This window comes from Astatotilapia calliptera, chromosome 12 (assembly GCF_964374335.1).
Source record: "Astatotilapia calliptera chromosome 12, fAstCal68.1, whole genome shotgun sequence".
Lineage (NCBI taxonomy): Eukaryota > Metazoa > Chordata > Actinopteri > Cichliformes > Cichlidae > Astatotilapia > Astatotilapia calliptera.
In genome coordinates, this window is record NC_137433.1 from 2,104,144 (window position 1) to 2,130,490 (window position 26,347).

Sequence of the window (26,347 nt, forward strand, 5' to 3'; positions counted from 1 at the left end):
GTATTCCAGGGTCTCTTTCCAAGAGACTAAAAGCAATATAAGTGATAAATATTACCATTCTGTAGAATATTCTTATATTTCACTTTTACTTGTTCCCATGTTCTAGTGGGTCCTGTTGTGGCTCTAATGTGAAAGGGGATATAATATAACATATTATAATATAATATAATGTAATATAATATTGGATAATATGGTGTGATATGATAAATCTACCCTACCGCCTACTGGTGTTGGCCAGAGGGGCCGATGGCGCAATATGGCAGCCTGGCTTCTGTCAGTCTGCCCCAGGGCAGCTGTGGCTACAACCGTAGCTGCCTCCACCAGTGTGTGAATGTGAGAGTGAATGAATAGTGGCATTGTAAAGTGCTTTGGGTGCCTTGAAAAGCGCTATATAAATCCACTCCATTATTATTGTTATTATTGAATTACTTACGAGTTTGATTTGTCAGCAACTTTCTGCCAGCCCTCTCTCCTTGCTTTTGCAGCCTTTGCAGTGTTCCCTTGCGTTTTAATTAGACTCTGAAACTCCTGAAATCCCTCACTCAAGAGTTCTTGCTCTGCTGCCGAAAAATACCGAGCGCGCTCCTTCGACATTTTCGCCGACCAATCAGAGGGTTGCCGATCAATGTTTCTACTATCGATGCGTAGCCCCTGTTGGGCCACCCAGTGATCTCACATTACTTCATCCAGCTATACTAATCGTCAACAACAGGTGTGTTCGGGGAACCGGAATAGCGAGCTCAGAGTTAGCGCGATGATTTGGTCTTGGATGTTTCATTTGATCTTGGATGTAGTAAGCGACGTACGAAGCACAGGGCCCAGGTATTGAAAACCCGCTGGCATCCTGGATGACATCTGTGTTTGGACAATGGAAAGGTGTGGCTATATCAGTGATGTGCTCATTGGCTGTATTTTTGGGAATATTGGTCATCGCTGGTTGTTGTATCATTCCTTGTGTCAGAGGATTGTTGGTAAAGATAGTGGCGAGGGTTACGAACCCTGGCTGGGTTGAGGGCATCTACCAGATGAACCTGGAACCCATAGAGTGGGGCAGGGAGTGATACAACATGAAGTATGGTGACATTCCTGTGGGAATGTCAAAAGAGGGAATGTTGGGATTCAGAGATTCTTTTATTACTACCATATAATTTGCCTTATGAAGAATGTATTAATAACATGTTTCACAGTATCACTTATCAGTAATATTTCTTACAGGGTTTATATTGCATTGAATATGTCTGTCATCACATTGACCTTTCTATTTTATAGGTTGAGTTCATTTTATACACAATGCATAAATGTGCTTGGTTAAGAGTTGATGTTCCAGTCTAGAAGGTTTTAAGCTTCACTGGTGAGAGTGTCCAGATGATACATGTTGAGGGGAGATGAGAACATAGCAGGTTAATTGCATGCATGCTTACAATACACATAGTCAGGTTTGAGTGAAGGCCTAAGCGTCTTCTACTCCAGTCTGAGACTGGCTGCTAAAGTACTTTACTTAGTGATTAATGACGAGGGTCCAATTATTAGCTCTCAGAAATGCTAAGACCTGAAGTTATTACCTTAAAAGGCAAGTAATGAAGAAAGGAGAAGTTATATGTCAGTTTATAGTTATTAAAAGTATATGTGATGTACCCTTGTTTGCACGAATTGAACTTTTGTCCATCTGTCACCCTGTATTTTTGAACTGTATTGACGTAGGTGTGATATGTTATCCTATAAAACCAGAACCCAGTGTATTTTTGTCAGAGCAACCCATTCTGTATGCTGACGGTTGGTTGTTCTCCTGTGATAATAAAACTCATCGTTTGATTGCACTTTTCCGGAGCCTCCGTTGTTTTTTGTCTGGTCTGAAGTTGATCGATTTCGCAACAGTATGCACAAATATGACCCAAGATGGGACTCGCCAACCTGGATTGACTCAATAGGAGTTCCCAGGGGAGTTCCAGATGAGTATAAGTTAGTTAATCAGATAGCGGCCGGCTTTGAAAGTGTGTTTCTATGGATAACTCCGAATAAAAATGTCGATCGCATTAACTATGTCCATTATAATGTGTTGAGACTCTCTAATCTCCCTAGGGACGCGGTAGAAGGCCTTGCGGAACAATTAGGCCCGACGTCGTTAATGGGAATCCAGAATCGAATGGCCCTGGACATGTTGTTGGCTGAGAAAGGTGGTGTCTGTGCCATGTTTGGGGACATGTGTTGCACGTTCATACCCAACAATACTGCACCAGACGGTACGGTTACTAGGGCGCTTGAGAGTCTGAAAATGTTATCTAAAACCATGCATGAGCAATCAGGTGTGAACACTGGACCGGGAGACTGGTTCACGTCTGTCTTTGGGCAATGGAAGAGTGTTGTTATGTCTGCCATGTTTTCTTTTGTTGTTTTTCTTGTCATATTGATGATTGGATGTTGTCTCATCCCTCTGGTCCGGCGGCTTTTAGTAAAGATGCTGGAGAGAGCCCTGAGCTCAGGCTCAGCAGGTTCAGCTGCGCCGGAGTCCATGATGCCTTTGAGGGAGATTGTAGGCTGGACGGAGGAGTGAGACAAATCCTGGTGTAAGTTGGGCTCGCAAGCGAGCCCAAGAGGAGGAGTTGTCAAGAAAAACATGTAATTTCACTGCCATTATTTCATTATTATTTCATTAGTCTGCATCACTTAGTATCAGTTGATCATCACCATTATCATGTATCATTTATCATTTAGTAAATCTGCTTAATCTTGTATTCCAGAGCACGCAGAATAAGACACATTCCTCTGTAATATTCTATTATGCAAAAACCACCAGCATCTCTGTGGCTCCAGGCGGCCCAAAGTAAAGTCAGATGAGGACAGCGACCTTTTGTTGGCCTGGACAGACAATCTCACAAACTGCACACTCGGACACACAATTGTTTAGACCAGATGTTTTCCCTCATCCATATCTGGGAACATAAAGCCTGAGAAAGTGTTAGGTTTCTGAGAAGCTGAGTTCTAGGAAATGTTCTGACGTCATATTAGGCTATAAAGCTTTCTGTAACGAGCAGAGAAGATCGAAGACCGGCTTCCCACACTGTATAACTGTGTGTGTTTAATAAATCACTTTTTGGACACTTCTGGGGACTCTGTCTGTGCTTATTTTTCCTTCCAAATAAAAAGAACCTTTACAAAAGAACTGTGCATTTCGTGTTGTTAAGACTGTTTCATCTGGGACCATTTTGCAATCTAACGCAAGCTTAATTAAGGATTCTGTTTGTTTTATTCCTTCTAAGCCCAAATGAATTTCTTGTGAATCTGTCTACTGTGAGCCTGGTGATTTTGTTACTGATGCCTGACTGCCAACTGTATAAAACAAAAAACTACACACAATATTCGAAGCACATAGCGCACAGTCGTAAATTCACCCTAATTTTGGTATGATCTGAGCTCAGGCACTGGGTGACTGAGCATAGCACTTACGCATGTGAGCGAGGGGGGAGAAACTGCTGCAGGAGAAGCGTAGACAGGCAGACAGAGGAGAGCTTAAGTTTGACCAGGTACCAAAGCAAATCATTCATACTGTACAAATAATGTAAATATGACGGTGTATCACAAAAGATTGATATCAAACTGATCACTTGACCCATATTACGTTACTTGCTCTTGGAGTGAATCAACAAATGGGGAAATGAAAATCCGAACAACAACAATGATGTTTTTTTAGAGAGTCTTAGCTTACATGTGTGTTTATTTCATATTTTCAGTTGTTTCCCTCCACGGCTAAACAAAGCACTGTAATCGGTTTCAGTTATGTACTGATGAACACAACAATTGACACAAGTGGCTTCTTTCAAAGAAAAAACTCAGGTAGATTTTATTTTATATATTATGCTTTGTATGTTGTTCAGTATATTTCTATGCAAAACAAGAGGAATTTCAATACACAGCAGTATATTCACAGCTGAAACCAGATATTTACATACACTTTAGGGAAAAAACATAAAAACTTTTTTTTTTTCTGTTAAACATCAATTTAGAGTGAACTTGCAACTAGAAGATCACTGGCTGCTCTCTGCCCAGCATGGAGGTCACTGCAAACTCTCGGTACCTCAGCAGAGCTGGCAATATCATCAAGGACTACTCTCACCCCAGCAACCAACTGTTTGAACTATTACCGTCAGGCCGACGGTACAGGTCACATAAAACCAGGACAAACAGATTCAGGGATAGCTTCTTTCCCAGAGCTATCACCGTAGTAAATAAGAACAAATACAATTGAACCTATTCCATACCGTCACTGTCATTATATTATGCTGCTATTCATACTGTCATTATATTAATGCTGCTATCCTGTATATATTGTACAAACTATTGTTTGAGTACTTACGATTGTTTTTTTGTACTTTTTATATTTTACATTTATATTTATTATTGAAACTTGCACCAAGGGAGTGGCACTCCAATTTCGTTGTACTCTGTACAATGACAATAAAGGCTATTCTAACTTGTTTTGTTTTAGATAAATAAATATTGAAATATCTTTTGAATTAGTTAAATGTCAGAATATAGAGAGAGAGAGAGCTGTCTATTATTTATCACTTTCATCAAATTTAGGAGTACATATACACTAAGTTTATTGTTAATTAAGAAGAAAACTGCAGATGATTGCATTCTGATCTTAAGCAGCCTCTGATAGGTTAGTAGAGTCGGATTTTTTAGTAGAGTCCTCTGTCCTCTGCTGGATGTGTTGGAGAACACTTTCAGCCCTCTGAGGACTGCATACCACTGCCTGAGCCAAGCCAATGTGCCACTAAGCTCCAGCCAGTGTCCACACTGCCAGAGGTCTCCACACATGCTGGTTCGGTGTCTGTCTCCGCTGAAGGGTCAGAGGAACCCGTTTGAGCTGTCTGTCTCGGCTGGAGGGCCCAAGGGGCCCATTCAGCCACCTGTCTATGCTGAAGGGTCAGAGACCTGTTCGGCCTCCTGTCTCCTTTATAGTCGAAAAAGATGTGCTCCTGGTGCACTGGCCATTGCTGCTACTCAAATCGAGCGTGGACCTGGACCTCCAGCAGGCCCCGGGGACCTACGTCACACCTTGCTCTTGTCTCCCTTACAGCTGAAAAAGGTCCATGCTTGTGCCCTGGCCCTTCTGAAATTCCCTCTCCATTTAGCCGAGGCAGTGAGTCGGCCTCCTGTCTCCCTTACGGTCGAAAAAGATGTGCTCCTGGGCGCACTGGCCCTGCTGCTACTCACATCGGGCATGGCCCTTGCCCTCCAGCAGGCCCCGGGGACCCACATCCTCCCCTGCTCTACTCCCCCACTAGCTTCTTCTCCTGCAGTTACCCTCCACCACATATCCAGCACATATCCAGCTAACCCTAACCCACTACAATTCGTCCTGATTGTAGCACAAGTGGAACCAATAAGCAGGATTCATTGGCAAGCAGACAACCAGTTCCAACTACTGGGAAGAACCAGTGCGATGCATTTTGTGGTACGCGTCGTGGTAGCTCCTGCTAGGATTTAGGACAGACCTGAGGCTGATGAGAAGGATCTGGGTGTTGCAGGGCCGTCCTGGCTGACACGGCGCTGCGTGAAGCTCTGGGATGCTGCCTCTGGACTGGCACACTGGGGTGGTGGTTCCCCTGTTTAAAGACCTAGACCTGAGCGTGTGCTCCAACTGTCACACTCCTCAGCCTCCTCTATGCCAGGGTGTGTCTGTCAGTCAGGCCTCTGATTCAGGAGGAAGCAGTTTGTGTCCTGGTCATGATCACTGGAGCAGCTTGTTATCCTCTCGACTGCAGGGTCTGTGGGAGTTTGCACAACCAGTCTACATGTGGTTTGTGAGGCTTCTACTTTTGTAGGATCTTCATCTTACAGTACAAAGAGCCTTTGCTGCAGCTGTTGTTGTGTTTTGGCGCCTCATGGATAACTTTTCATGTCATTTGAGTTTCAGGCTTGTTGGTGTTGCTGAGCTGTGTGCATCGTCTGCGTGGGTTTGTCAGCATAATGGGGCTCATATTAAAATGACTTTACAGTCACAGAGAAAAACTTTAAAACACAAAATCAACACTTTGAACCATCGTGGAAACTACGTGTCCTTACTTGTCATCAAATGATGAGTGTGCGTCCTCACCAGGTGTCACAATCATGTGTATCAAAACGTGTGTAACTGTTAAACAGCAAAATGTGTTAAAGCTGAAAGTCTGACTGTTCAAAGGTGAAACTACAAACACTTGTACATATACAGCTCCCTCCATAATGGCCTGAGGAAAACCAAAGACCTGATGTGATTTCATGTTTTCTTTGTTTCACAGTTTAAAAGTTTGTGGTTCTGTTCTCAGACCTTTGTCACTCACATGTTGTGCATCAGCTGTTTATGTCACTGTGCAGCCAAACTAACTCCCCTCATGTGTTTCCTTTGCAGCTGCTCCTCTGGATAGCATTGAGTCCCTGGCTGCCTACTACGTGAGCTGCGTCAGGCAGGTGCAGCCGGACGGCCCGTACAGAGTCGCTGGATATTCTTCTGGTGCCTGTGTAGCATTTGAAATGTGCTCTCAGCTGCAGACCCAGAATCAGCCTGTGGAGTTCCTGTTTCTCTTTGATGGCTCACATTCATATGTGGCAGCGTACACACAGGTCAGAGAAACACTCGCGCATCTTTATTTCATGTATATGCTGTATAGCGTGTGTGATGTTGGTTTTGAAGGATGAGCTCTGGTCACATGATCTGCATGTGAACAGGTTTAACTGTGTTTTTGATTTGCAGAGCTACAGAGCCAAGCTAACACCCGGCAACGAGTCTGAGGCTGAGACTGAAGCCTTGTGTGCCTTCATCCAGCAGTTCACTGGCATTGAATACAACAAGGTATACTGTCTCTGACCCACAGGTTCACACACAAGTATTCCTTTATGTGGCATCAGCGTTAAAGGCCACACAACCTGAGCTTTTGCCTGACGGCGCCTGTAAGGTAAAGATGGTGACTGTAACACAGTCTGGAGCTGCTGTTCCAGCACAGTCTGTGTGTGGTGCAGGTTTGACTCAACAATGATGTGATGTTTGGAGCTGTTATGGAGACTAAAGTAAAACATGCGGTTAAATCAAACCTTCGTACAGTTTCTCACTGAAAGCTGACATTTGTAACTCCTGAATATCAAAACATCTTCATTTTGCATTTTCATATACATAAGATCTGTGATGTTCATTAATTATGTGTCACTTACTTTTCTGAAAACAACAATATCTCCGCGAGCACGCGGTAACGTTTGCTATGAACTTACAGTCGTCTCCATGGTTACATCCTACAGCTTTTGGAGACTCTGCTCCCGCTGTCAGACCTGAATGCACGCGTCAGTGTGGCCGTGGACCTAATCACCTCCGCTCACAAGGACATCGACCGAGACTCACTGCACTTTGTAGCCTCCGCCTTCTACTACAAGCTAAAGGCTGCTGATGCACATGTACCTACTGCAAAATACCACGGCAGCGTGAAGCTGCTGCGCGCCGAAACCAGCAGCGAATATGAGCAAAACCTGGGAGCTGACTATAAGCTCAGCGAGGTACCGATGCACATTTACATCAGTCTGTAGTACTTATCTTCACTGTGCGTGTGTGCGCTTGTGTGTGTTTCTATAAACTCTGTCTGAGCCTTCCAATGTTCAAACTATGTACTGCGTCTTTCTTCAGGTCTGTGATGGCGAGGTGTCGGTCCACGTCATCAAGGGAGATCACCACACTTTCCTAGAAGGCGCGGGGGCGGAGTCTATCAAGAACATCATTCATAACTCGCTGGCTGAGCGAGCTGTCAAACCAAGGGAGGGTTAAACATCCACCGTCTCTTCACCCTAATTCCTCAGCTTTCCCCAAACTAGACTGTAAATGTGTCGTTATAGGAAGTGTTTGCACTGCTTATGTTTACACGCTACTGTTATCCTAATATCCCAAATGTTAATGGTTAGTGAACCAGTCGACATCCCATCATCTCACAGCTCCATCGATTCCAACTGCAAGTTTTGTTTTTTGTTGCCATATGTTGTTGTTTGCAGAAGTTCATCCCACAACAAAATAACGTGGTTAAAAAATTAATGTAACAAAGTAACAAACACTGACACATTGATTGAATCCTGAATTACATAACATCACTCAAATTGGTGTTTCTGCTCATGCAGACATCAGTAGACAGGCAAACGCGCTGCGACCAGCCTGATGAGCGACTGTGGAGGGAGGGCTGACCCTGCAGCCGTGTTTCTGCACACTAACTACTCGTAACACAAGTTGGAGGCATTTCTTTATTTTGTGATATTTGTTTACTTTTCAGTCATGTGACCACACAGTCATCAGTTACAGTGGCAACCAGCAAATGTTTACGTTGTCAATAAGTTCACAACAAATTAAGTGTTTCATAAACTGTGTTTTAACAATGACACTCGTGTTACTGTAATTTACAGACCAGTTATTTCACTAATTCAGAAGAAAAACTGCTTCTCTTCATGATGGACTGTGTCAAACACACGCTGTTGTTCTGACAGACGCCTGTGACAGAGGCGTCGCTAAGGACCAAATGTGTCTCTTCAGAGGTTAATCAGAGATGTGAATGATCACTGTAACAGTGAGATCATATTTACTGATGTAACCTCTGAGAAACTGTTTCCTTTTAAAGGCTTTGGTCCAGAGATCTAAAACCTCAGCAAATAATCCAAACCTGAGTACAACAGCTGGCCTGAGACCTGTGATTGGGTCAGTGAAGGAAGCTGCTGATTGGAGATGAATGTGCTGAGGAGTCACAGTACGATGGACGTGACAATAAAGGCCTCTGTGTTTTATTGTAACATTTCTGTTATGTTTTGTAGGACTAATAAGGGCCTCAACAGTCGCTCAGTGTTTTCCTTCATTGTAACGAGCCTGTCCCGTTGGATCTATGATTCCTGTGCTTTTGTTGTCGTTACTATTTCTGATCATTTATCTTGTAAATATAGTTTTTGGGTTTTGTTTTTTAGAGGATGGGTCAGTTTATCAGGGACTGAAACACAAATCCTGTTGGCCCAGAAAATTCTTAGTCGCTGTTGGCGCCACCCGACCGTTTAGTTCAGACCATTAAAGTAACGACTGGTTCTATATGACACTTTTCTACATGCAACAAAGGTGGTGATGGAAGGAGGAGAACAAACTTTTTTGTCTGTATTTAATAGCACAATAAAGACCAGACAGCAAAGCAGGGAGGGAGAAATAAAGGGCCTCAGGTCAGAGTTGAACCCGGCCGCAGCATTTACCCCATGACCAGGTGACGTGGTCACCCACCCGACCCTTACGCACAGCAGTATTTCACTTCAGCTACCAGGAGTATGTGGGTCGAGCATGCAGACTGAACTTTAGCTGCATGTTAGAAAGCCGAGTTTATGAATGAAGGCTAGAACAAATGTCCCGGCTGAAGGAGGAGGGGCTGCAGAGGTGTATAAACACAGGTGGGCGGGGCAGGGCTAGTGTGCAGGATGACTCAGTGACCTACACTGACCCGTGTTGGTGAACATTTTGTTAAAGTTAAATGTTTTCAAGCTGACAAGTAAATTATCCAGCGAGCTAAGTTGAGCTGACCGACGTGCAGTAAGGTTTTCATGCTCTTCACTAACAGCTGATCGCTGAGAATATATCAACAGTAATAATGTCCTGTAATTCCCACGGCTCTGTATGTCACACCTGCGTATGCTTCCCCATCACATTCATCACCTGTTCCTCTGGTGTCTCTGATTGGAGCACGCAGGTGTGTGGAGCAGAGTGAAATCACACACCTAATGCTGTTTTATTCAACCTGGATCTTGGAAGTTTTGATTAACATCAGTGTCAAACATGAACTAACTCTTTGTCCCCTTCAACATTACATGTTGTTTTTTGAAGTAACAGGTTCAGTGATCTTAAAAGGCTGCGGTAACGTGTCGCTGATAAAACACTGAGTCATTTTCAAATTATTCACTTTAGTTCAATTCAGCTTTATTGTTTTATGTGAAAGTCTCCATCCTGTGTCCTTCACTTATCTTTATCCCAGGTGTGAATTGTTCACAGGACTTAAAAGAAGGACGTGTCTGTGGAAAAGGCTCCGGCCAACCTAAACTCCTCCCTCATCAGGACACAGAAGAGCCGCTGAGGCAGCGCCTTGGAGTACGCTGCTGGTCGCGGCACACAGGTGCGCAACAAGATCTCCCGGCCTGCTGGAGGAGGGAAGTCTGGTACTCTGCTGCTTCCCCCAGTTTGCTTCTTGTCAGATCCCAAGTCCTCATCGACGGGCGCCAGAAGGGCAGCCTAAAAGGGCAAAGGTCAAATGTTAGCAAACAGCAACCGATTCTGAAGAAATGTGCTGTGTGATATTCAGAAGTACTGTAACCCGAGTCTCCCACAGAGACCTGATCCAGACTACAGCTCACAAACACAGCTCCTCTACTAACACCTCACTGCAGCTGCACCCTGCTGATCCTGTCTGTGATTAGAAATGATTTCAATAAAGTAAAACAGAGGCTCGTTTTCTATGAGCGTAAACAGGGATCTCTTTTTCAGTCTCAGTGTAACAAACGTGTTTACTGAATAAGTCTTTCAGTAAAAATGTTTTTGTTAATTCAGTAAAATCTGCAAAGATGACTTGTACTGTTGGCAGCAACAAACAGAGACAACAGAGTGTGGGACAGACAGGAAGTCAGGACACGTCTATGTGCTTCACAGTGGGACTAGAACATGAACATTTCTACACACACCACAGGCAGCAACTGTGCAAACCTCCACGTCACCAAAAACACCCTGCAGGTCCCATCAGAGCAACGGCAGAGAAAACAGATGAAAGGTCTGTTAGAGAGAAAAACGCTTCGCTGCTTTCTTACCTGTATGACACCAAAAGGGTTTTGTTTTTTTAATAATAAAGGCTTCATGTTTTACAGTTAAAGGTAAAGCTCATGCAAACATGCAGGCTTATTTGTCTGATCAATGCAAAAGTTCAAACATGTCTCTTTCAAGCCTCATTATCAGCTGAGATCATAGTAAAGACACAGACAGGATCCTGATCCATCTGTTCTTTATATAATTACTGTTTTTACTGTAATGTAGAATATCATGGACATAATACACAGACTGCAGCCTAAATACTGCTAAAAACAGCCCTTTTTATTTTTAAGGTTTTACGTATTAACCTTTTATTATAAAAGTCACCTGATCCTTAGCAGGTGTGTATACAGAAATACACCAGGTCATTATTTAAGCAAAGCGAAGCCAAACTGCTCCTGTGTGACAGATGAAGTCCACCTTTAAACAGCATTTAGATGCTGCTAATGAAACTCGATTAGTGGCAGCACTGGTCTGTGGGCTGGGGACACTGGTGCCACCAGTACAGCGCGCACTTTTCACAGCGCCACCATGTGGACCAAACTGTATTCTGGGTCAAACCTGATGTTTTATCATTTACACTGAACAAAAATATAAACGCAACACTTTTGCTTTTGCTCCTGTTTTCCATGAGCTGAACTCAGAGATATGAAACATTTTCTACAAACACAAAAGACCCGACACTCGCAAGCAATGTTCCCTCTAAGCTGCGCGCGTACACAATTGCGCACTGCTGGCACGGTCTCTGCACAGAAAATCTGCGTTGCGCGCACAAAAAAAAAAAAAAAAAAAAAAAAAAAAAATTCACCTGAATTGAAATTAAAATGAAAACTTTAACAATCCTGTTTTGCAGTGTTAGTCAGTGACTGGCTGCTCCCGTATAGGATTAGAACGAGGCCACCTTATCCCGTAGTCCAGCCAATCACGCGATTCACATTCGTATATACGCAGCTAATCAACGTCGCTGTCAGGCTCTGACGCGTCCTTATGCGCCGACACCGGTGTTTTAGCAAAGCGGCTGATGTGGAGTGAAGCCACGTTAATGACAACGTGTACAACCATTGGAGATGTGAGCAGGACCGACGGAACAACTGACGGGAAAAGTGTGGACTTTATACCAGTTTTTAAATTGTGTTGATCGGCCGCGTACAACCAGAGTTATGATAAAAATATCTGCAATGTTTGGTTTTCTTCCTGAATACTGTCGTTGTTTATATTTACTGCGGGAAGAAACGGTGAAAACGCCGTTTTATAAGGAAAACGCTCGAAAGCCTGTGAGCAAAAACAACACCCCACCACCCTTTCCTATTGGTGGAAAAATGTACCATGTGGACCAATCAAAAATTATATGGCAAGGGTTAGTGTTAGGTATTTTAGTACCATGGGAGCATTTACTGGATATTGTTTTATAGTGACATTATACAGGAAAACTCTGTCATTCAACAAGGTTGAAATACCACAGAGATCACTCCCTCAGCTACATTAGTTTCTTAATCTTTTAGACGCCTGTTGAAGGCCAAATGGTTTGTTTCAGATTTCACTAATGAAAGAACTCTTCGTTTTGTGCCTTGAAAATATGTCGCTGAGATAATCACAATTGTAGCTGAACTAATAAACTACACAAAGGATGCTTCTTCACCCAAGGGCAGGAAGACGCTCCCTTATCTTGGTCTGTACTGGTTTAAACTGATAAATCTGCTGTCTCATGAATTTTACCCTCTATATAAACTGTTGTACTTGTGAATAAAGTTGAGTCACTTTGGGAAGACAATCTAAAGCAGTCTCTGTTTTCTTGTTCTCCCAAGCTGCTCCCGAGCTCGTACTAACACGCTGAATGGCATGCTTGAATATTACTTGAGAATATATTTGACTGTGTTACAGACTAAGGTACATTCTCTGCTGATAGACGTCCACGCCTCGGAGGAAGCCGATCCACGGAGTAGGCCCTGGAAACAGTTTCCTTCAGTTAGAAACGGGAGGAAGTTTTAGGAGTGACGGCGGTGCTTGGAGATGTGAGAGATTTGCGACGTTTAGCGCAAATCTTATGTAGTGAGTGTGTAGTGTAGTCAGCAGTTTTGTTGTGTGTGTCAGAACAATGAGGCGACTGCTGAATGTTACAGGTGTTACAGCAGTGATACATCTGCTGTTGTCCTGCAGGTATCAGGCTGTTGTTCTCCTTCATCTCATAGTGGACACAAATTATTTTTTGGAGTGGCACAAATAATTTGTGTGGCATCAGATTTGATGCAGAACAGCTGATTGTTCTGTAAATAGTTTGAAATGTTTAATTAAAAAACGCCTTGGCTACATTTTTAGGTAAACCTGTGAGGTGTGGCATGTCAAGGTGCTGATTAGACAGCATGAATATTGCACAGGTGTGTCTGAGACTGCCCACAATAAAAGGCCACTCTGAAATATGCCGTACATGTGTAGCACAATGACACACATGTTGCAAAACCAGTCAGGATCCGGTTCAGCTCATGGAAACAAAAGTGTTGTGTTTATATTTGTGTTCAGTGTAACAAATACTGAGACGTCTAATAATGTGTGTTGTTCATCTGAGGACGCTGCAGAGAACCAGATTATTTTTATTATCCTGTTTGTCTGTTATGTGAACCTTTAGAGGATGTACCTGAGAGGATGACTGAGTGTGTTTATCGCACTATGTTAAATGTAACTGTGAGCGACACGAGGCTTACTGCTCATGGTTACCTCATCAGTGGTGAAGTCAGCCAGCTTGATGCAAGAAAGAGGAAGAACAAAAGGATGAAAGAGCAACACACAGATGAAAAACAAAAACAGACTTTCTAACCGACAGAGCTGAAATCTGAACATGTCACCAGCTGCAGGAGGCAACGCTCTGAACCACGTCGTTCCTCCTCCAGATGGAGCTTTTACTGCCTATAGTCTCTTGACATACAATGGTTGGATTGTCCTATGATACTGTATCAGCTGAGCCTCAAATTCTTATGATCTCGAGCTTCAGTCTCAGTGAATCCTTAGTTGGCTCAGATGCATCATCTGGTGTTTGAGTGTAACAAGGTGGTTGTAACACAAAAGGTGTGTATGTGTTTGTGTAAACAGGTGAGTGTGGTTTGTAGTGTCCAACTAAAGCAGCGTGTCTAACCAACCACATCTCCAGGGCTGAATCAGGTGACCACGAGCCATCGCTCCACAGCTGCTGAGGGAGCTACAACCCTCATTCAGCCTTTCATAGACATACGGCAATGAACTGTATGAACAATAAACTTTATTCATACACACAAATCCCTTTAGGGTTGTGTCAGCGAGGGCAAACGTGCCACATCAAATACATGGAGCTACAAGCTGTGGTGACCCACTGTCAGTAAGGGAGCTTTATTACACACACACAGCATCAAATCATAACAACAGTTACCTCAAGCTACTTCTATGTTATAAGGCAAAGACCCTGCAGTTACACAGGGAAACATTAGGTGACCGTCTGTGAGCGACAGTGGGAACCAAAGCCTCTAACAAACATCCATCGATAGATGAGGGGCAGACGGGCTGAATGCAGAGAGGTCTACTAACACATGTTGAGTGAAGAAGAAACACCCAGTGCATTATGGGGAACTTAGACCTATAACTTAGACCTGTGTGCGCCTTAGCATATGCTACTTCCGGCGCATAGCGCTTAGTTTCCGGTGTGATATTCGCTCCTTGTTCACGGTCGGGTTTTTCAACCAAATGGACGAATCAAGTGGCAATTTACATTTTTCGAGATGTCGAATGTATCTGTAGATGATGTTGATCGACTTGTCGATATTTCCCCCCCGCGCCTCAGAGCAAACGAGAGAAAGGATTCAGATTTTATACTTCTCAGTATCTGTAAACAGCGCTCCCTCGTTTATCGCGGGAGTTACGTTCTAAAAATAACCTGCGATTGGTGAAATCTGAAGTAGCCAACTTTATTTTTCACAGTTATTATCAATGTTTTAAGGCTGTAAAACCCGTCACTACACACTTTATACACTCAGACCGACATGAACATTTTCACACGTTTCTCTCCTGTTTAAGCTCTCAAAGCTCAAACCTTCGTAGACAAATAAGTCCAGTATTACAGAAACCAAAGATCAAACCGTGTTTTCAGGTCCAGCACATGAGAACAGAGCAGCTGAGAGATAATTCAACATCAATGAATCATTAATGAATCAATGAATCAGCGATTCTGTACTGCACAGGAGAGACGGCACGGAGGAGATCAACAATAGTCTGAAGCCAATCAGGACGCAGAACACAAAGCGCTGTGCGCAAAAAAAAAAAAGCATGCAAACTTGCACAAAAAAAAATGTGCGAAACAGCGAGGCCGCGTTATAGCGACAGACCAGACCAGCTGCACAACACAGACACTTCAAACCTGAGGACAAATCTAAGAGAACAGAAAAAGGAAAGGAAACTTAGCTTAGAACCATGCAGCGCTACAGGAGACGGCAGCACTGCAGAGGTGAGGACCGGCACCTGTTTGAAAGAGACAAATGCACACAAACACACACACAACAACGAACGAGAAACAAACACAGAGAGAGGAAAAAGTGGTTATACAGAACTTGAGGACATTACCTACATGTAACTATCTAAATAATTATAAATTTGTTGTGTTTTCTTTAACAATGTCAGAAGGAGGGAGGCACTGAGGCACCGTCTTCCGCCCCCCCGACGCTCCAGCTGCGCCGCCTCCTTCTGACAGGAACTGCCTACAGAACAAGCATGAATGATGCCTGAGTGGACACACACAACTCACAAGTTCCTGGCTCTGTCAGCTCCTCTGCAGAGGGTTTCCCTAAGAAGGTGGACCTAGCAGGGTGACCGGGGACGGGGAGCTGTGCCTCACGGCCCTCACTTCGTCGGAGAAACCCTCATGCAGAGTTCAGAAACTTGTGTGTTGAGTATGTCGCTGTGAGCCTCCACCATTTAACTAGAACAACAGCCTGATACCTGCAGGACAACAGCAGATGTATCACTGCTGTAACACCTGTAACATTCAGCAGTCGCCTCATTGTTCTGACACACACAACAAAACTGCTGACTACACTACACACTCACTACATAAGATTTGCGCTAAACGTCGCAAATCTCTCACATCTCCAAGCACCGCCGTCACTCCTAAAACTTCCTCCCGTTTCTAACCCTTGCCATATAATTTTTGATTGGTCCACATGGTACATTTTTCCACCAATAGGAAAGGGTGGTGGGGTGTTGTTTTTGCTCACAGGCTTTCGAGCGTTTTCCTTATAAAACGGCGTTTTCACCGTTTCTTCCCGCAGTAAATATAAACAACGACAGTATTCAGGAAGAAAACCAAACATTGCAGATATTTTTATCATAACTCTGGTTGTACGCGGCCGATCAACACAATTTAAAAACTGGTATAAAGTCCACACTTTTCCCGTCAGTTGTTCCGTCGGTCCTGCTCACATCTCCAATGGTTGTACACGTTGTCATTAACGTGGCTTCACTCCACATCAGCCGCTTTGCTAAAACACCGGTGTCGGCGCATAAGGACGCGTCAGAGCCTGACAGCGACGTTGATTAGCTGCGTATATACGAATGTGAATCGCGTGATTGGCTGGACTACGGGATAAGGTGGCCTCGTTCTAATCCTATACGGGAGCAGCCAGTCACTGACTAACACTGCAAAACAGGATTGTTAAAGTTTTCATTTTAATTTCAATTCAGGTGAATTTTTTTTTTTTTTTTGTGCGCGCAACGCAGATTTTCTGTGCAGAGACCGTGCCAGCAGTGCGCAATTGTGTACGCGCGCAGCTTAGAGGGAACATTGCTTGCGAGTGTCGGGTCTTTTGTGTTTGTAGAAAATGTTTCATATCTCTGAGTTCAGCTCATGGAAAACAGGAGCAAAAGCAAAAGTGTTGCGTTTATATTTTTGTTCAGTGTAAATGATAAAACATCAGGTTTGACCCAGAATACAGTTTGGTCCACATGGTGGCGCTGTGAAAAGTGCGCGCTGTACTGGTGGCACCAGTGTCCCCAGCCCACATGTAACCGGTGTGATTCTGCGTTGTGTCTGATAAAAAAGGTAAAAGAAAGAAAGACCTCCAAGTAAATAATTTGCCCACTCCAGCTCCTCTCCCACAGGGGAATTGTAGAAAAAGGGCAGAGGCAAAAGGGGTACACTGTATTTATAGTATTGCACCAAAGAAGAAGAAAAGAATGAGGAGGGGCTCTAACTGATAATGAACACAACTACAGGCTTGGAGGTCCTAAAAGTCAGGTATAAAAGGAGAAGTTTGGGGGTTTAGAACACATTTTGTGTAATTATAACAATGTTATTTATGACTCTGTTACATTCACCCCCCAAGAATTACACAAAATCCTAAAGGGTACACCAAAAAAAAAAATATAAACCCACAATAACAGATACAGTGGCCTCAAACAAATTCACATCGCATATACAATGAATTAGATCAGCAACATAGCTTCCTCCAAGGAGGATAAGAGACCTGAGACCTGCTCGGCGCCTAGCAAGATCCCAGGACTTTCTATAGACAAAATGAGGTGCCATTTACACCACACAAAACAGGCCATAATATCTATGGGCGTCACTATCAGACTGCACAGACTGACAAAATACAATGAACTCTGTGCCTGTATTATTCTTTTCCAAAAACAATAGCAATGAAAAACATACAGAAATAAGCAAATTCACACATCAATAACCGCTGCTTGAACAGGTTCAACACCAAGGAGTGTTTCAAGTTGAGCCATTGATTCAATCAAGCGACGAACTGGTTTAATGATTCTACCAAAACGTGTGGTAAGTCCTTGATCCACGTCCACATTTTTGGGTTCAAGAGAATGAAAAGTGTGGGACGGGAAAGCAGCAGGGGAGCCTGGGGAGGCTCCATCACCAGCCAGCCCACCAAGATCAGAAACACCCATTATGGGAGGGGTCCCATGAACGCCATCTTCGACCGGGTCAGCGGCAGATTGCTGATGGATCCATGATAGTGTGCGGTCATCACACTCGCCAATGCTGGAGACGGAATCCACAGTCCAGGTGGCAGGAGGTACAGCTCCTGTGCCCCCAAAAGATGTCACAGACCCATCCAGGTCAGACTCAGCGGGGCCACTGACAACGCTCACAGCAGGATGTGCAGCATCGTCATTCAGTGTTGTGTCCAAGGGCAAAAAGTTAACTTGAAGGAGCAGGTTGCGATGCACCACACGCTCATGACCTTCTTTGTCTCTGATACGGCAGATGTGAAGAGCAGGATCCAAGTCAACTACCGTGTACACAACAGGTTCCCATTTGTCAGAGAGCTTCCTTTTTCCTCTGACTCCCTTGTTTGCCAACAACACCTAGTCCCCTAGTGAAAGAGGCAGACCCTTCACTTTTCTGTTGTACTGGTCAGACTGGTGTCTCTGCTCCATTGTGCTGTGTTCCTGGGCTCGGAGCATGGCAGAGCGCAGGTCATCCATCAGTGACTTGACATAGGTATCATAGTCACAAATGGTGTCATCATGAAGGACATCCCGAAACATGAGGTCAACTGGCAACCTTGGCACCCTCCCAAACATCAGGTAGAATGGCGCAAAGCCGGTGGTCTCGTGTGCCGTACAGTTATACACAAACGTCATGGACTGTATCATCTGCGGCCATTTCTGCTTACATCTGGGGGGGAGGGACCGTAACATGTTTCCAAGGGTGCGATTAAATCTCTCTGTGGTACCATTACCCATGGGGTGGTATGGTGAAGTGTGGGATTTGGCAACGCCACCCAAAACCAGAAGCTCTGCAAGCAGCTCACTCTCAAAACTAGCTCCCTGGTCAGAGTGAATACGCTGAGGGAAGCCATACACACAGAAGAATCCATCCCAGAGCTTTTTAGCGACTCTCTTAGCTGTCTGATCCTGGCATTGGAATGCATGTGCTAATTTTGTGAAGTGGTCAGTAATCACAAGGACATCCACAGACTTGTTGTTGCTGTCCTCAGCTGACCAGAAGTCAATGCACACAAGTTCCAGTGGGGCACAGGTCTTAATGCTTTCCAACGGGGCCCTAGCTGCTGGCTCTGGGGTCTTGCTGAGAACACACCTGCGGCAATTTCTCACATGACCGCGCACATCCTTCTCCATATCATACCAGAAAAAACGCTGACGAGCCAAGGAGAGTGTGCGAGGTTGACCTTGATGACCAGCATTGTCGTGTATGCCAGACAGCACCACTTGTTTTAGGGAGTCAGGTACCACAAACTGGAATCTCTTGTGTTTGGTCAGTGGGTCCCTCACGACTCTGTAGAGGACACCATTGAGGAATGTGAGCTTATCCCATTGTTTCAGGAGCCGCAACGTATGTTGGTTCTCATGACAGCGCTCACGTCTGGAGGGTCTGCGCTTACGCTCAACATAGCGGGCTACTCTGGAGATCACAGGATCCCCTGTTTGATGAGACAGGAGATCAGCACGGAACAGCGCATGAGTAACATCACAGTCAGGTGGACTGATGGAGGTTAGGTGACCAGCGAGGGATGTTGCACGCTGGCGAGAAGCAGACTCCCACTCACAGAGCGAAGACATGAGAGAAGACACGTCATCAGTTGACAGAGACACATCAAGCACAGCAGAGGGTGGAGCACTGCGTATCGATTGAGGTTGACAGGTCAAACGGAAGGCATCTTGGACACTGGCATCTTTCACACCACTGACTTGCTCTAGCAGCTCAAAGTAGGGCTCCGACAGGAGCCGCTGGGCTAACGGCCTCACAAACGGTTCCCTGCTCAGGGTGTCTGCCACAATGTTCAGCTTTCCAGGAACATATTTGATCTCAAAGCAGTATGGTGCAAGCTTAGAGACCCAACGCTGTTCACAGGCATCCAGCTTTGGCTTAGTCAGAATGTATGTGAGAGGATTGTTATCAGTCCAGACAGTGAACCGATGACCCTTGAGCCAGTGGCTGAACTTATCGCACACAGCCCACTTCAGAGCCAAAAATTCGAGCCGGTGTGCTGGGTATTTGGCCTGACTGCGGCTGAGAGACTTACTAGCAAAGGCTATAGGTCTTGCTCTCTCCTCACCAGCTGGCACCTGGGATAAGACAGCACCCAGCCCATCCATGGAAGCGTCAGTTGAAAGGATGAATGGCCTCTCAAAATCAGGATGTGCCAGCACCGCACAGCTGAGGAGTGCACCTTTGAGTCCCTCAAATGCTTTCTCACAAGCAGGAGTCCAATCTTGAGGGGTGAGCTTGCGAAAAGTTCCAGGTTTCCGACTCCCATGGCAGCCTTTAGTCCTCTTCTGACCGGCAGTTAGAGCAAAGAGTGGCTTCGCAATACGAGAGCACCCTGGAATAAAATGCTGGTAAAACATCACCATGCCAAGGAAGGATCTCACTTTCCTCTGAGAAGGGGTGCAACCGTCACCATCCATAAGGTCAGTCTTCTGAAAATTGGCGATAACCCTCACTTTATCCTGATCAACCGAGACACCACCAGCATCCACGACATGACCCAAAAACCTCACAGAGCGTCTGAGAAAGTGACATTTTTTCTGCGCCAGCTTCAGATTGCTGGTCCTCAGGCGAGAGAAAACAATCTCAAGACGTCTTAGGGCCTCCTCTTCTGAAGGCGCAAACACCAGCAGGTCATCAAGATAACACAGGAGGCTGGAAAAGTTCAAATCACCAAAGATGCTGAGCATCATCCGCATGAAAGATGCTGGGCTGTTGCATAGACCCTGGGGAAGTCTGTTGTACTCATACAGGCCAAGAGGTGTAGTGAAAGCAGTGTACCGTCTGTCAGACTCATGGAGGGGAACGTTGTAGAACCCAGATGTGAGGTCCATGGTGCTGAAGAAAGCATTCCCACCAAGGGCAGCAAGACAGTCAGCCTGATGGGGCAGTGGGTGAGCATCCTTAATGGTTTTGGCATTGAGCCAGCGGAAGTCAGTGCATATCCTCAAGTCACCTGACTTCTTCCAAACCATTACCAGTGGCGAGGCGTATTCGCTGGTGGACTTACTGATGATGCCTTTCATCTCCATGTCTGACAGCACCTCTCGCAACTTGTGATAGTGAGCCGGGGGTACTCTGCGATAGGGAAGCCTGAAAGGGCGGTCGTCAGTGAGGTGGATACGATGGACAAAGTCTTTCACCTCACCACAGTCCAGTTTGTCTCTAGAGAACACATCTTGGTAAGTCAACACAAGCTCCACCAATTTCCTCTTCCACCCATCTGACACTTCACAGCCCTCAATATCAATGTCAGCCAACCCAGCATCTTTGAGTAGCTGTGCAGAGTCAGGCACAGAGTCTGATGAGGGGGGAAAACTGGTATGCTGGTCAGTCAGAGTCTCGCAGAGACCTTGAGTGATGGGCAGGTCCTCCACAGCAATACAAGGAAAGACATCCGCAATCTTAGCATTGTGACGAAGTGTCACAGGGCTCTCTGTTGGGTTAAGGACTTTCATAGGGACCCAACGATCTCCCCACATGGGTGTTATAATGCGCCCCACCATTATGTTCTTTGGAGTGGAACGGGCTGACGTGGGTTCCACAACGACAGTACTTCCTGGAGACACGAGGGCAGAAGGTGGCAGCTTTCCCCAAACTACATATTCTTTTTGTGGCAGGAGAGTGATACTCTTCCGCAACCTGACTGTACCTACTTTATCTGGCAACACAGGAGCAGACCACCGTGAGATACAGCTCAGCAACTGCAGGAAGTCTTCACAATCAGTGCCAGTGTAATTGGAGTTAATAAGCTCCCAGTACTTTGTATCAGCCTTCATCTTCTGAATGATGGGCCGGATCACATTGCTCCCCACGATGAGCTCATCTTTTTGCCCAGGAACCACAAATGTTGGTACAAGAAACCTAGTCCCATATACTTCAATGTCCAAATCATAGATGCATTTCGGTTGTGTGAGAAGGCCACCGCAACCAACCAGCACCACATTTTCAGGGATATGCTGCGGAATCAGAGCAACACCAGCGGCTCTTAGCTTGCTATCAGCCTCTTCACTTAGTGTGCATGACATACTTCCTGAATCAAGCATGCTTGTCAGGGAACACCGGCCACTGACCGACACTGGAGTGTAAAACAACTCACTAGCCCTGCCAACTCTTTGTGAACCCATAATAACAGTCTTCTCATCAGAGAGGCTACTACAGCAGTTAACATATATGGCTTCTGGGTCTGTTGCATTTCTGAGGGTTTCATCAACACTGCCCATGCTACCCCTCTCGTTACATGGGCTGGCTAGTTTAAAGCAGCATCGGTGGGAGGAGGGACTGAAACGCTTGGTTTCTGGTGCAACTGTGGGCATTCACGCCTCATGTGTCCAGGGTCAAAGCAGCTGTGGCATAGCTTGTACAGCCTACAATGCACATGGGTTGTGTGTTCATGTGAGCCACACACTCTGCACGAAGCACGATGAGCATTGCGGTGCCCATGGGAATGACCTGTGGGTTGTGGGCACCTAGGACCAGTGGCTAGTGATGCAGTGCACATGGACAGAACCTTGTCAAACAGTGCTACCATCTGTTGAACACCTGGCTCAGCTGGAGGAGGGCCAGAAACTGGCAAAGATGGGGGCATGACATGTAGAGTCAAAGGAGGACAAGCAGAGGGCTGCTGCACACTTACCATGCCATCAGAAGAGAGAGGCTGACATGTGGCTGCAGAGGGAACAGAGGGCATAGGATACGAGGCTGGCTCATGTGTTACTGGGACTGCTTGAGCACCGCTGGAGTGGGGCTGGCTGTTAACAGCGACAGGGCTCTGATGCGGGATGGACAGACTTGCTGTATTATGAGACAAAACACTAGACTGTCTCATTTTCCTCACATAGTTGTCCAGACGGCTCTGAACCTCAGCTGCAGTCCACTCCTCAGGGGCCTTCAGTTGAAAAGACAACGTAAGACTGTGGTCAGGACAGTGATTAATGAACATCGAAACAACCTCACTACTGGGGTCCTCTACCATCTTGCCGCGCCTGCGGAGACACTCATCAGCAGCATCAATAGACTTGTTCAACCGGATCCAGTAATCCATGGCGTTCTCACCTGGACGTGGCACAGTACTGTAGAAATCTTTCATGGGCAGGCTGGAATATGTCAAGTCGCTGAAGTTAGACCTCAGTATGTCAAACACAGCAGTAATAGGATCATTCCGATTCAACTCAGGGCGGCAACGAAGTGACACCTTGACCACATCTCTGGCTTTGCCAGTTAGTCTAGACATTAATATGGCAAACATTTCTTCATCTGTGTCACAGCTGATTCTGTGCAGATAACATCTCATCATGTCCTCCCATTCAGCGATGGGAAATAGATCTGTGTTGTCACCCTTGAAGTATGGTGGAGCTTTGGTGTCTGACTGAACAACAACCTTCAGCTGGGACTGGTCATTGCAGCTCGAGGGCACATTCTGGGGAGACTGTGGCTGAGTGGGGGCTGGCTGGTGCATAGAGTTAAGAGAGGATGTGATATTTTCCCCAATTTGCTTTGCTAAGTCAGTGATCAAGCTGCTCAACATGTCACTAGTGACAGCCTGGGTGTGTGTTTGGCGTTCGCAAGCAGCTGGTGTGGAGCTAGCTGCTGGCATTAATGGTGAGTGCATCACTGGCTGGTCTACAGTGTGGGCACCAATACCCGGGACTACTGGCCTACCCCTCCCAAAAAACTTTGGAGCAATCTGATGACCCCTCCCCAAACCAAAGGTCATATTACTCCCCGCAGAGAACAGATCAGGCAAAGCGCTATCCACAGTTTCCTCACTTAACATGTTGGCCCAAGTGAGATATCACTGTTCAACAGCAAAAAAAACGAGCCTAACCCCCACACACAATTATGCAAAACTTCACAAAACAATGAAATGTGGGGAGAAGAAAAAAAAACATCAAAGAATCAAAACACCATAGAAAATAAAATGTTGTTTTCTCCTCTCAATTAAAACAGGCTGTAAAAGCCAATATCAATAGAGAAAAAAAAATTACAATCCGTGCCTGTATAATTTGAGGCAACAATATGAAACAGTGACAGAAATGATCACCTACGTATTTGCCCTTTAAGTTCACACGTGACAGAGATGCCTGCAAGCCAAATTACGGGGCATCGATCACACATGCGATATAAAAACCTGTGAGTCAAAGCGCAGGGCACAGGATTCTGGCACACAGCTGCAGAGAGGAGGCGGGAAAACAGCGGCAGCAGAAGGAGGAGGGGTGGATCGCGGATTGGCGATGTGACGGGTCAGCGGCACCAAGTGTAACCGGTGTGATTCTGCGTTGTGTCTGATAAAAAAGGTAAAAGAAAGAAAGACCTCCAAGTAAATAATTTGCCCACTCCAGCTCCTCTCCCACAGGGGAATTGTAGAAAAAGGGCAGAGGCAAAAGGGGTACACTGTATTTATAGTATTGCACCAAAGAAGAAGAAAAGAATGAGGAGGGGCTCTAACTGATAATGAACACAACTACAGGCTTGGAGGTCCTAAAAGTCAGGTATAAAAGGAGAAGTTTGGGGGTTTAGAACACATTTTGTGTAATTATAACAATGTTATTTATGACTCTGTTACACACAGACCAGTGCTGCCACTAATCGAGTTTCATTAGCAGCATCTAAATGCTGTTTAAATTTGGACTTCATCTGTCACACAGGAGCAGTTTGGCTTCGCTTTGCTTAAATAATGACCTGGTGTATTTCTGTATACACACCTGCTAAGGATCAGGTGACTTTTATAATAAAAAGTTAATACGTAAAACCTTAAAAATAAAAAGGGCTGTTTTTAGCAGTATTTAGGCTGCAGTCTGTGTATTATGTCCATGATATTCTACATTACAGTAAAAACAGTAATTATATAAAGAACAGATGGATCAGGATCCTGTCTGTGTCTTTACTATGATCTCAGCTGATAATGAGGCTTGAAAGAGACATGTTTGAACTTTTGCATTGATCAGACAAATAAGCCTGCATGTTTGCATGAGCTTTACCTTTAACTGTAAAACATGAAGCCTTTATTATTAAAAAAACAAAACCCTTTTGGTGTCATACAGGTAAGAAAGCAGCGAAGCGTTTTTCTCTCTAACAGACCTTTCATCTGTTTTCTCTGCCGTTGCTCTGATGGGACCTGCAGGGTGTTTTTGGTGACGTGGAGGTTTGCACAGTTGCTGCCTGTGGTGTGTGTAGAAATGTTCATGTTCTAGTCCCACTGTGAAGCACATAGACGTGTCCTGACTTCCTGTCTGTCCCACACTCTGTTGTCTCTGTTTGTTGCTGCCAACAGTACAAGTCATCTTTGCAGATTTTACTGAATTAACAAAAACATTTTTACTGAAAGACTTATTCAGTAAACACGTTTGTTACACTGAGACTGAAAAAGAGATCCCTGTTTACGCTCATAGAAAACGAGCCTCTGTTTTACTTTATTGAAATCATTTCTAATCACAGACAGGATCAGCAGGGTGCAGCTGCAGTGAGGTGTTAGTAGAGGAGCTGTGTTTGTGAGCTGTAGTCTGGATCAGGTCTCTGTGGGAGACTCGGGTTACAGTACTTCTGAATATCACACAGCACATTTCTTCAGAATCGGTTGCTGTTTGCTAACATTTGACCTTTGCCCTTTTAGGCTGCCCTTCTGGCGCCCGTCGATGAGGACTTGGGATCTGACAAGAAGCAAACTGGGGGAAGCAGCAGAGTACCAGACTTCCCTCCTCCAGCAGGCCGGGAGATCTTGTTGCGCACCTGTGTGCCGCGACCAGCAGCGTACTCCAAGGCGCTGCCTCAGCGGCTCTTCTGTGTCCTGATGAGGGAGGAGTTTAGGTTGGCCGGAGCCTTTTCCACAGACACGTCCTTCTTTTAAGTCCTGTGAACAATTCACACCTGGGATAAAGATAAGTGAAGGACACAGGATGGAGACTTTCACATAAAACAATAAAGCTGAATTGAACTAAAGTGAATAATTTGAAAATGACTCAGTGTTTTATCAGCGACACGTTACCGCAGCCTTTTAAGATCACTGAACCTGTTACTTCAAAAAACAACATGTAATGTTGAAGGGGACAAAGAGTTAGTTCATGTTTGACACTGATGTTAATCAAAACTTCCAAGATCCAGGTTGAATAAAACAGCATTAGGTGTGTGATTTCACTCTGCTCCACACACCTGCGTGCTCCAATCAGAGACACCAGAGGAACAGGTGATGAATGTGATGGGGAAGCATACGCAGGTGTGACATACAGAGCCGTGGGAATTACAGGACATTATTACTGTTGATATATTCTCAGCGATCAGCTGTTAGTGAAGAGCATGAAAACCTTACTGCACGTCGGTCAGCTCAACTTAGCTCGCTGGATAATTTACTTGTCAGCTTGAAAACATTTAACTTTAACAAAATGTTCACCAACACGGGTCAGTGTAGGTCACTGAGTCATCCTGCACACTAGCCCTGCCCCGCCCACCTGTGTTTATACACCTCTGCAGCCCCTCCTCCTTCAGCCGGGACATTTGTTCTAGCCTTCATTCATAAACTCGGCTTTCTAACATGCAGCTAA

At 45.1% G+C, this 26,347-nt stretch overlaps 1 protein-coding gene and 1 long non-coding RNA gene across 2 annotated transcripts; one reads left to right on the forward strand and one right to left on the reverse strand.

Moving 5' to 3' along the window:
• The first annotated feature begins 6,395 nt into the window (after positions 1-6,395).
• LOC113034367 (fatty acid synthase-like) lies at positions 6,396-8,837 on the forward strand. The gene is made up of 4 exons (XM_026188854.2): positions 6,396-6,603; positions 6,734-6,832; positions 7,273-7,524; positions 7,652-8,837. Exons 1-4 carry the CDS (start codon positions 6,514-6,516, stop codon positions 7,787-7,789), a joined length of 579 nt encoding a protein of 192 aa, XP_026044639.2. The 5' UTR covers positions 6,396-6,513; the 3' UTR covers positions 7,790-8,837.
• A 1,095-nt stretch (positions 8,838-9,932) lies between these two features.
• On the reverse strand, positions 9,933-14,688 carry LOC145432335 (uncharacterized). The gene is made up of 2 exons (XR_013912628.1): positions 13,538-14,688; positions 9,933-10,258 (listed from the first exon to the last, which is right to left on the reverse strand). It is a non-coding gene; the product is annotated as an uncharacterized LOC145432335 (long non-coding RNA).
• Between the last annotated feature and the right edge of the window lie 11,659 nt (positions 14,689-26,347).

What these genes read in the sequence shown, in the direction of transcription:
- LOC113034367 (XM_026188854.2), top strand. Translation starts at nt 6,514, where the DNA reads ATGTGCTCTCAGCTGCAGACCCAGAATCAGCCTGTGGAGTTCCTGTTT. An exon ending in ATGTGGCAGCGTACACACAG is followed by an intron (nt 6,604 to 6,733) that starts GTCAGAGAAACA and finishes TTTGATTTGCAG; the next exon opens with AGCTACAGAGCCAAGCTAAC. An exon ending in CTGGCATTGAATACAACAAG is followed by an intron (nt 6,833 to 7,272) that starts GTATACTGTCTC and finishes TACATCCTACAG; the next exon opens with CTTTTGGAGACTCTGCTCCC.